Raw genomic sequence first — 12,151 nt, 5'->3', positions numbered from 1 at the left:
TGCCGCCCCCCGCTTCCCCTGCCTCCCTCCCTCAGCGCCGGGGACGCCCCCACTCCCGGGCGGCGCGCGCGCGCGCGCCCCAACCCTCGCGAGAAGCCGCCGCTCGCGCCCGCCTGTGCCACGTTCAAATGGCCCGGCGGCGGCGGGAGAGCGCGGCGGGCGCGCGCAACTGGCGGGCCGCTGCTCCGCCCCCTCGCGGCTCCGCCGCCAATCGGAGGCGAGCGGCGCCACGCCTCGCTGACGCGATTGGCTAGCGGCGGGCGTGGGGGCGGGGCCGCGGAGCGCTCGGGGTCGCGCTGCCGGGGCCTAAGCGCGCTCCCGCCGCACGCAGGGCTCGGGTGGCGGCGGCGGCTCCCGACGCGCTCCCGCTCCACCCCCTGTGTTGCCCGACGGGAGGTGTGATGGCTTCCCGCAAGAGCTCCAGAGCCACCGGCGGCAGCCCCAGCCCCGGCTCCAAGAGAGGTGAGCGGCGCCGCTGCGAGAGCGAGGCAGTAGTTCTGCGGGGGAAGGGGCGGGGGTTCCAGCGGCGGCCGGAGCCGGAGGGTGGGAAGGGCCCTCTCTGCGATACGGGGCAGCCGCTAGGCAAAGCGCTGGGATGCTGCGCCTTCTCCCTGCCTCTACTGCCCTTCCCTTCCCTTCCCTCCCCTCCCCTCCCCTCCCCTCCTCTCCCCTCCCCTCCTGCCGGCCCCTCTGGTTCCTCCCGCGCTGTGGGAGTTGGGGAGGGGGACGCAGCGTTGGTGGCCGTGATGTGTCCCTCGCGTTCCCGCCGTTCCCTGTCCAGGGAGTTCACGTGGAGGAGAAAGTTGTCGGGCCTTGGCGGCGGGGACTCCCCTCGAAAGCTGCCTAGATGTGATGAGATGAGATGAGCGCCGGGCAGGCAGGCCTCAGCGTCTCTGGGTACCCCCAAGACACTTCCTCCTGGAGGTGGGGTGGAACCGGCATGCCCCAATCTCAAATCTTTCATATTCTCGTAGCCAAACTTGGATGTGGAATATCTCCTCAGACTGACCCGGTTAGGTCAAAATTATTAGATCTGTTGTAGGTGGAGCACCTAAGCTGATGGTTTCTGTAACTATCGAGGCAAGGAGGAAGAGTCTCAGAAAAATGCAAGCAGGAGGTGTTTTTGAGGCAGTGATCCCCCACCCCACCAGTAAAGAACACCTTGACAAATCTGACTGCTCACAGTTTAAGTAGGGACAGTTTTATGTTCATTGGCATTTCTCAGCATAGCAGTACGCGCCTGAAAGGGGAGAAAAGTGTCTGTACTTCTGGAGTCATTAGGCAGCCATGTGCACTGTACTGGAGAAAGGAGGCTTTTTACCACACACTGAGTGTTTACGTGTCGTAGCTTCTTTGGATTCGAGTTTGGTGTGCGCAGCGCTCCAGTGATAAAATGTGGTGATGACACAGAAATAATATCTGTTGTTCCTCTTTGAATGCAGCAATAATAGTGAGAACAATGTTCATGAAAGGCTGAGCCATATTGGATTAGTTTACCTGTCACATGATGAATTAAAAGGGAAAGATTTCAAATATACTTAAGCTTCAAAGAGTTTAGAGACAATATTGCAAAGTCTGTAAAAGTGTTGTTTTTTATTTTATTTTAAAATGCTTTTTTCAGTTGCTGACCTATGCTGTGTAGTCTATGTTAATTACAGTTTTTGCTTGGACTGGACATGCTATGATGATCACCCAGTATTAAGCATGCTAAATACAGATTTTCGATTTTAATGCCTTAAAAACCTGCATCCCTATTGTAATTTTGAATACTGAATATGGTAGTTAATATTTTAAATATCACTTTATATGTTTGCCAATATCTGAAAAATAAATTTATTGTTAAACTGAATCTCTAACTGAATAAAGAAAGCATTCTATGGGTTTTTATTTGTAGTCTGAGTAAAATTTTCTCTCTTTATATTAAAAGATGTCTTTGAGGGAATGAAGCAGTATGGGTAATGTATTAGGCACTCTACTGACATGTAACCTCTTAAATTTGTTAGTATACAGCACTCCTAGTTAGAATCCCTTAGACAGCCATAGCAATTACAGCGTGAAGCTGATGCTGTTTCATAGTTGCAGCTGCAGAGAGTGGTGAGGGATGGTAACTCCTGTGTGAATAAAGGAACAGCTGGAGGAGCAGGGTGCTCACAGCAGCCAGTAAGTTTTCCAAAGTCAAGGGATGTGAAAGTGAGATGAGGAAATGATTTTGAGACAGCAAGTAATTGAGACTGAGAAGTATGAAAACCTCAAATCTGAGGCACTTTTTGCTTGATAGAAATTCACTTTCACAGCATTTCTTGAGAGAGGATGTGGCTTCTTGCCAAGGCCTTGCTCACAGCTCAAGCCACTGAGGCTAACAGCTTATTTCAAAATCTGTGCACTCAAGACAATGCCAGCATCAGTAATCTGCTTTTAGGTTTCTCTATCAGAAAATATTTACCGTAAACTAATAGATTAAGTTCTAACTGTAGTTTATGTAGGTGTTTTCAGGTACACTGTATTGTCAGAAGTGGAACTAAACATCTTTCAGAAATAGAACTCCAGCTTTTACTTTAGAAGTCATATACGAGAAGCTATCAAATCAGTCTTAATTCAAAAAATCACTTTATTTTAGCTTTGTAGTGCTACTTATTCTTTGAAAATTGCATTTACAGAATGTAAATGTAATTTACATTATTGTCATTGTGTGACTATACCGATGATTTTATTTAGAGAACAGAAGTGAAAATCAGGGAAGAATTTGACAGTTTGGGCATACTTAGTGAGGGAAACGTGTTTGTTAATATTTTTACTGGGAAGTTTGGCTGCTTACTAGCCTGCAGAATCCATAGTAAAGACTTGACCTCTCAAAAGGAAGGGTATCAGTTTTAAAGACTAGACAAAGTAATAGAAACTTGCTGACTTGTTACTTGAAGCATCATTAGATGAAGGACAGTTTTGTTACAGACACAAATGGATAACACCAGATCATGAATCAACCCCCTCAGATTTCATGAGATGTGAATTGTGGGAATGTCTTGGGCATTAGCAGGTGCCTGTGGAGAAGACTTTCAGCAAGACTGAGGATCAGCAGCCCAGCTAACTTTTGAAATACAGATGGCTGAAAAATTATGGATTACTTTGTAACCAATGTTTACCTAGTCCTGATCATAAGACAGCAATCATTATGCTGCTGTGTGGGTACATTGTGTCTTACAGTGTGTAAGTGAGGACTTACTTAAACATAATTTTTATTGAAGACAAGTTGTGCAATAATTGTTTTCTTTGCATCTCTATTGTTAAGTGGGAGAGTTCTCCATTAGGCTAAGCACCATACAGACCACACATTTCCATCGTAAAGCATTGTCTGTATCCACAGAGAACTGTATTTTATATTAAAATACCCATAGTCCTATCTCAGTTCTGATGCTGTGTTGCCTTCAGTCTCTATGATGACAAAGAACTCTAAAATTGCTTTGGTAAATTTTCTTTAATCTCTACAATAATGACTGAGAATCTTCTGACATCTACTTTTCTCTGCAAGATCCTAGGATTTTTTTTTTCCCCTCATTTTCCTGTTTTAATCATGTGGTTTCCTTACATGTGCGAATGTATTGCCATGTTTTTAACACCTTTCACTCATCCTTTGGACCCTCTAGTGCCCCTTGCTGTAATTCTTTAATTAATTTTAGGTGTTTCAACTTTCTTCAGATTTGTTTGGGGCTTTTTTTGGAATGCGTTCAAGGTGACCCGATGTACTTATCCAAATGTAATTTTGTGCTATCATTACAGCTTTTTTTAGTTCACTGTATCACTTCTAGAAAGAAGTTGTGCCTGTTAATTTGCAAGAATTTCCACTTTTTATCTCATCTCTGTTGTAAAGACTACTTTAGAATGTGCTTTTATCTGGGTGAGGATCTCCATTAGCTTTCTAGTTAACCCAAAGACCAGAGAAAATTCATAAACTAAACATTTTGCTACTGAAGTTCTTTTGTTGGGAACACTGAACTTCACGTCAGTGTTTGAAGTGGGATTGCCCATCCGTTCTGTGATGTCTCTCAGCTACCCAGCTGTGCAATGGTATAGCATCTCATTTTTTTACACTGTGGATTCTGTTTAAATATGATGCTTTTATCTATATAAAAATTTGGTCTCTAATTTCTGACCTCAACTGCTTCCCCGTGTGCTTTTTTTATGCTCTTTACAGTTGTGTAGTGTGTCATCTGATTTCTTGTATTGCAATCTATCCATTATTTCCTTTATTTTAATTGAAACCCTTAGGATGAAGGGTGTTAAGGTGTTGGAGGTCCTAAGTGAGATGTAAATTTGGGATGCTCTGTGGAGCTTAACAAATGTTTTGACTTGTCAAACTGTTTGCTGATCAAAAGTGACCAAAGTCCAAGAGATTGCTGAATCAAAAAGAATTCTCATGATTCAGTTAGTCTGCTGCTCAGTGCTTTGATTTGGCTTTTTAAATTCAATGTCAAAGTGTTTTCTTGTAACATTTTTGGTCTTCAGAAATATACAGCGAATTGTTATTACTATGTTAGAGTTTCTGTAGGTCTGTTGTGGGCAAATGAGAAATACTTTGTGTCTCACTGGTGGAAACTTTGTATACTGTTTAAGAAAATTCTGCAGTGTTTTCTTTTGGAAGTTTATCCTATTGCCTAGTTTAGTTGCTTACAAATATTTGAAGAGCTTGTATTTTTACCATTGATGCCAGATGCTAATACAAATAGCAAAACCATGGAAATGTAGACAGCTCTTTATAATTCAACTGTCTGCCTTGAGTCTTATTCAGGGTGGCCTTTCTGGAAGACATTTTAAAATATTGTAAAATAGTCTGCCAAATTAAAAAATTGTAGCAACAGTAATGGTCCAAACATCACTAATTTGCATGGTACATTGCAGCACTTCCACTGGTGAAATTACTACATTTGCTGATTCTCCTCCATTCTTCTCTTTTTTTCTTCTTTTTTTTTCTTTTATTTTTAAATGTCCTGTACAAAATTTGAGGCAGTAACTCTTCAAACAAGTCAGTATTCTAGCTCTGATTCACTGAAAGTGATATAAAAATATCTTAAAATGGTTAACATAGGTATTTCTCAGCTCACTTGAGCAGATTTGCATTGAAATAGTGAATCCTCAATAGACTCTTGATTAATTTGTCTAATACTAAAGACAAGAGTCAAGTGAGCTCTAGAAGGACAACCCTTAAGGTTTACCTGAATGAAAATTTCTCTACACCATTAACTGTTGACAGGTGCAGTAGCTGATTGCCAGAGTTACTCTGGAAGTAGAAACAATCAATTTGAACACAGTATATGCTTTTACGCCTTTCTGGTTTTCACATGTTGCCAGGTATTTGTATTTACTTCCTTTACTTTTTCTCAAGGATGTATTATTTTGGGTTTTAAGATTGATACTTGAGTGTAGCAGGATGGTCATAAATACAAAGTGCTTGATACATTCCTCTCAGTGCTTTTTCTCCTGAAGAATTCTGAAGCACTGGGAGTGTCCTCTCCAAACTTCCAGAGATGCTACACTTGATGAAGAGACCAAAGCTCTCATGCCCCTTTTGATCCAGTGTGGGCTGAAATCTTGGGCCTGCTCTGTGTTTTTTAATGGATCTTATGTGTTTGCAGCAAGTCACTGTGGGCTGAAAGAAATTATTCACAGTGCTTCAAATATGGAGGAAGGTTGCACTTCACATCTGCAAGGATGTTTGCTTCAATGTACTTTTTGAGCATTTTGTTAAGTGCTTAAATGATAACCTTTTCAATAGGCTTTTGAGGATAAGGCTTGTTTAAAATGCTAGGTTTAAAACCTAAAGTATCTCTGGTATCAGGGAGACAGGAAGCTGGAGTATGTTTTCTCACATTTTGGCAATAACTCTGAAAATGCGCATGAGGATTCTTCATCAGGGGTCATAGCTACTCAGTGTTCAGTCACCAAGGATATATATCATATTGGGGGATTAAGAAGTTAAATTTTTTAACAGTTTAAGCTGCAGGTCTGCAGTTAGCTTAATCTAGCTTGAGGTTGCTCTGCAGCCTTCTTCTTTTCAATGCCCCTTCCCTGTACCTGAATTATTGGCTGTGCAGGTGCGAGGTGAAGCACACAGGGAACTGATAAGCAAAAAGCTGATTTTTTTATTTCCCTTCTTAGACTGGCTCAATGCATGGCTTTATGGAAGGTCATCTTGGGAGGAGGGAAGAGATGACAATGAGTGGGTATGCTTTAGGGGAGAGTGAGGTTAAATCCAGAGTTTTATGTTCGATCATGTAATCATGGAGCCATGGTGTGAACACCGAAAGGTGAGTGGTTTGGTTGGCTATGCTGATGTAATAGCTGGATATATGAGGGCTTCAGTAAAGATAACAAAATTTACTAGCAGGGGAAGGCCTATGTGTCAAGATTATTTCTAATTACGGAGTGCATAAAGAGGTGACATTTGAATAATGCTGTCTTTTTGAACTGAAAACCACTTGGCTGATCGCCTGCATGAAAAGCAAGAGTTTATTTTCAGCTGGAATCACTTTGAAACATATAATAAGAATTCCTGTGCTAATTTGTATGTTGAATTCTTCATTGTAGAGAACTTGAGCAATGAAGTTCTGATTTGCCCCAAGCGGTTCTTTCCTGGTGAAGATCACATCCTGGTAATCTGTGTGATAGCCTGCAGCAATCTTTTCCCTAACTGCATCTGTGGGATAGTTCTTTGCATGGAAACGTTTTGAGCTATGCTTTGAAGTGGAACTCATAATATTATGTGTCTTGAAACATGTTAGATATTAAGTATGCAGATAACTATGTATTGAGTTTGAAAATACTGCAGTATGCATGGTTCAAATTTGTTAGAACTTCAAAGATTAAACCAATTGCAGTTGTCTTCATGTGGAGTTGCACTCTTACTATGCATGTACTTAACCTGATGTAACAAATGCTACCAAGTTGTTTACTTGAAGACTTTCTTTACAAAACATCTAATAGCTAGAGGGAGTTGTAACTACTCAGTAGTGGTTTTCTGGTTTAGTAGTTTTATTTCCTGAGGTTCTGTTTGTTAACTGACAATTAATTACTAATGCAACATAGCTGACTTTCTCATTCCTCACGCTGGTGTTTTCTAAATTTAAAAATTCCTAAAGAAAGTTCACATAGCAGTTTGTAACTGTAGTCCTGTTTCTTTCTATAGTAGTTAGAGGACACATAGTGACTAGAAGACACAAACATATCTTTTGAAGCCAGAAGGTTCTATAAACAGGAATTTCTCTGCAACTGAGATCTCCTAAAAACATATTTTAGTAACATATGAGATACATAAAGCCTCTTTTGTACTCCATGAGTTGCAGGTGCATAGCACCCCATGGACAAACACTCATTAAATTGGCTTAGTATCAGACTTGAAAACTCTGATAAGTTTTTGGCATTTTAAGCATTTTGAAGTGTTCTTTCTTTCCATGAGCAGAAACCTGTGAAAAGCAGAGTTGTAGGTGCTTGTGTGACAACTGGAGTTTTTCTATGTGAACTCCCTCAAAGAATGAGAAAAATTTAAAGAACTAAACCAACATAGTCTGTTTTCTTTATTTTGTGGCTTAATTAGGACTCGTTGCTAAAACAAATTGATGTGACCCACATTACAGGATAGGAAAATGGAACAAGGAAAAAATACCCTTAAATTAATGCCAGCATGTTATGTACAGCGATGAGGATTTTCAACCTTATGTAATAGAATCTTTTTTAAAAGGTCACCACCAGCAAAATTTGCATGTTCTTGGCCCAAGTATTTCTTGTATTTCCTCTCTACATTTACCTTCCCTGAACTCTGCTCCGTCCTAAATACAACCATCTATTTAATTAACCTAGTAATTATGTAGGACTGTTGGCTACATTAAATCATTCAAATGCAAGATAGGTAGATTGTATAATTTTAGATCTTATTTCCAAATGTTCTTTGGTGGGAGAGAGCTGGTTAATCAAAATAGCAGCTCTTAAAATCTTTAAGTAATTTGTACGATTAAAATCAGTGTTTTGTCTACTCATGGGTGTTACAGAGATATTATTCCTACAGGAGAAGGCAAACTAAAATTTCTTTTTAAGCATGTGATCTTAACCTTGAACCTCTTGGCTTGATGTTTGAGTCAAGTAAGTTTACAAGAGGCACTTTCTACGTAGGTTTGACTTTAATTCTGTGTTGTGCTTGTGTACACATTAAAACAAAACTAGAGAAAACTGGCAGAAGTGTTTGGGAAAAATATGGACTTTTCTGTACAAATCTATTTAGATTAGATAAATGTATAACAAAAATTTTTTTTTCTGTCTTTACACAACTCCTAGGTTTTTTTTATTTTTTTCTTCCAGTGTAATTGTCTAAGAATGTTATTGTAATATCTTTAAGTTTGTGGAGAAAAGGTTTAAAAGACAAAGTAATCCAAAGTATTGAGATAGTGACAGATGCACTAAATATTGATTTAAATATATTGCTGTTGATAGTATTCATTATAAAAGTCAAGTTGTAAGCAATGTTGGCTTTAGTCTTTTAAGCTGTGTGCACATCTGTGTGTATTTCTTCCTTGTAATAAATCTTTCTTGAGGAACTACCCGAAGAATAGTCATCCAAATAATCTAAATTAAAAAGCCAAAACATGGCTTAGATAAAATTTGACTAGGTTTTGTAAGCGATCATCTTTCTATGACGTTTAGAAAAGAAAGAAGAATTTCAGCAGAAATCAGAAGCAGATTCAGGATTTTATCTTATGAATAAAAGTCACGAGTCTCTGTCTTGTTTTCTCCTCTGACTTGATCAGTTATGCTCAGGTAAGCAAGACTTGAGAAGAAAGTTGTTAACAGCAGCAGCTCTCATGGGGCAAATGGCTGGTCTCTCCAATTCTCACTGAGAAGTGTGGAGCCAGCCCTGCAAGTAGAGTCCACTGCTCTGCTGTATTTAGATGAAGTGCTTTTGACAAGTCTCTTGAAACTGCAACCTCCTAAATTTCTAAATTTCTTCCTAAATTTCTCCTTTTCTTTTCATTTGTGACTGTTTTTCTCATAGAGACAAATCCTTAGGGTTTAAAAAAAACAATCAACAACCCTGAAGCTAGTCATTATTGTGATGGGTTTTCTGAGTAGATTTCTTGGGAATAAATTTTACTATTTCTGTTGTGTGTCTTTGAAGAATCATGTAAATGGAAAGCAATAGGATTTGTTTATAGTCAGAAAAAATGTAACTGCTGAGGAATAATAAATAAATGTAAAAAACCCCACCCTGAGGATTATGCTTAACTTCAGTCAGCCAGATGATAATCTTATTCTTGTTTTAGATTTTTTTTTTCTGAAGAATGAATAATTCTGATTTAGTAACACATCACCTTAGCTTGCAACTAAAAGAACTCTTCTAAATATTGTGCAGTTCCCTGTGGGTCAGAAAGCTATCTCTAAGCTTAAAAGTACTTGGAATATAGCAGTTTATATTCAGAAATGGACTTATTGGCCATCTCTTTATGAACTGAATATAGAACAGCTAAAAACCTGTATGTGTCTCTTGTACTTGAAGCATATTTTCAGATAATAGGATCTCAGATCTGATTTTTGAGGGACTAAAATTGCTTTGATCTTATACCTTTGGGTATACTTAAAAATGTCTTTTAGACCTACAAAGAAGTTCAAACAGTGTTCCCTAGAGGAGAGAACAGAGTCTGATCTTTCACATCCTGAGTAAGTGAGGAATTCAAGGAGGTGTTTCAATGGAATCACTTCATCTCTTGAAAGGAGGAGCTTCCTTTCACTAGGGAAGTTCAGCAGGATGCTTGTGACCCTAGAGGCTTTTTACAGATTTTGTGATGCATCCCTTTTTTTTGCCAACTATTTTTTCCCCCCTTCAGTTGGCCATTCCCAGCACCTCAACAATCAGCCTGCTTTGTTGTCTAATCCTGAATTTATGACTTTTCTCTTGCTTTCAGTATTTATGTTTTTACATTGCTTGTATAGTGGGTTATTTTACTGTGAGAAGTCTTGTAGGGATTGAAAATTAAGGACACAGAGGTTTATGTTTTGATTGATTATATGTGAAATAAGGAAAAGTTTCTCAAGTACTAAGATAAAATTTGTTAAGTGTCAGCAGGAGATCCAAAATTGCATTTCAGTTAGTGAATTTTTATTTCAATTTTATGTTCTGGTCTTTGTATTTCCTTTGAAGTTAGTGCTTTTTCTGTACCATCAGTTTCCCCATTCCTAATCAGTAAGTTTCTGATGTAGATTATTAAAATCTTCTGGCAGCATGCCGAGGTACCTTTTTAACCATACAGTCTAGATTATACAAAGTTCAGATCAGAGATATAGTTTTTAATGAGAAAATAGTAATTAAAAAATCTATTTCCCCTCCTCCTAATTTCCCTTAAGGTTGTAGTGCTGAAGAAAATTTCTTAGAAACTAAAAGGAAGAATCAATTTTATATTGCAAAGATTTTTTATTGAATTTATTGAAAGTGAACCTTTACCTTAAACTTTATATCTTACCTCTAAAGACCCTGCTGCCATGACTGTAAACCAAACAAAAATTTCTGAGTATGAATATTAGTGGAATATTTCATAAATGATATAATAAGTATTTTAGTAAAAATCTCTGTTCCATCTGTAAAGTAAACCCAAAGAAAATAGTTACCCTGTCACCCTTTAAAAAATAAAATATAGTTCATAAAAGCACAGATTTGTCCATTGGAAGTGTATTATTCTACCTGTGACATTTAGTAACACTGAATAAAAATAAAAGATGACAATAATTTTGATTTTTGGATTAGCACTTGGAATCATTATGGTGTAAGGACTTCTTGGAATGCAACAATATGCGCAATATGTGCTTACTGAGTCAATTATAAAATACATATTGTAAAAAGTCTGTGTGTGTGAATACCCTTACATGACCTGTCTCTCAGTAGAGAGAGTGAATAAAAACCTTGTATTTTAATATAAAGGAGAAAATAGATAGGGGAAAATCAACAGAGAAGGCTCTGAATTTCCTGTGACACTTCAGTCAAAATGCATGTTACTGACTCAACCCAATAAACTCCTCTATGTAAAATCAGTTTAAAATAATTATCTGCAGATCTATTAGTGGAATGGGCTTGCAACAGTTGCTGTATCATTAATCATATTGGACAAGATAATTTGGCAAAAATTTCAAGCAGTAGTAGGCCGTGCTTATAAAATAGAGGTTGTTTTCTGTCTTTGCACTGCTACAAGTTCTGCTTGGTTGGTGATAAGATGGTTCTTTTGTACCTTATTTTAGCTTTTTAATTCTCTCCCATATCTGCTTTTTATTACACTGCATTTTGTTCTTAAAAGCATGTGTTCCAAAATCTCCCTTTAATCTAGCTGATTGATAGTTTTTAGTTCTTAAATGTGATTTTTAGTTGTTTCTTTGAGGGTAGTGTTTTATTGCTTTTTCTTTTAGTGTGTATTTCTAGTTTCTAGTGACTGCTAGCTTTTGTGCACCCTTATCTTCAAGTGATAAATTGTAATTTCTTCCATATAACTTCCTAATCACCTTTGTGGGAAATAATTTTACACATTACAAAAGCTTAGCTTGATGATTTGAAGCCTGACATTTTGTGTTTATAATTGGCTATGTTTCTCCTCTCAATTTCTTTGTTTGTACTTTGGTAGTGATGTAGAGGTGTAACTACTGCTGCTGGTCTGAATTGTCAATTATACTTCTGTAAAATTAATTAAAATACATGGGCTGCATAGTTGTAGCACAACTAACTTGAAGATAGTTTTTTAATATTAGAATGGTTATATAAATCAGGTGAAGAAGAATAATAATTTTGAGTATTAGAGAAGCAATTGGAATTACTTCAAAAAGAAGCAGCATCTGAACACAGTAGAGATGGGACATTGTGAGAAGTCAACACTGTTGACTTTGCTGTCCCAATGTCAAATTGCATTGTAAGTAGATACATATTCAACTTAACCTTTGTCTTTCATAAAACTAACAAAAATGATATTGTGTGGCATTTTGAGCTAACCTTGATCCATCTTTCTTTTGGTCCTTTTTCCTTTTGATGAATTTGAAGAGTTCCCCCATTTTAGCTGTAGCCTCCTCCTTCAGGAAGGAAGATATTTGTCTTTCTTGCAATAAATTAATTTTTAAAGGGCACAAGAATAAAACTCTG

The 12,151-nt window shown here is 38.3% G+C and overlaps 1 protein-coding gene across 6 annotated transcripts in view; it reads left to right on the top strand.

The window, feature by feature from the left end:
- Window positions 1-268: 268 nt before the first annotated feature.
- Window positions 269-12,151, top strand: part of ASPH (aspartate beta-hydroxylase) — a 112,121-nt gene continuing 100,238 nt past the window's right edge. For all 6 annotated transcript variants that reach the window (XM_059861103.1, XM_059861130.1, XM_059861115.1 and 3 more), the window contains exon 1: window positions 269-462. In XM_059861103.1, the coding sequence (XP_059717086.1) occupies window positions 402-462 (61 nt within the window). In that variant the 5' untranslated portion in view covers window positions 269-401. The remainder of the gene's footprint in view (window positions 463-12,151) is intronic.

Source organism: Haemorhous mexicanus, chromosome 1 (genome assembly GCF_027477595.1).
Source record: "Haemorhous mexicanus isolate bHaeMex1 chromosome 1, bHaeMex1.pri, whole genome shotgun sequence".
NCBI lineage: Eukaryota > Metazoa > Chordata > Aves > Passeriformes > Fringillidae > Haemorhous > Haemorhous mexicanus.
Note: the sequence above shows the minus strand (reverse complement) of the source record. Positions and strands in the feature narration are given on the sequence as shown.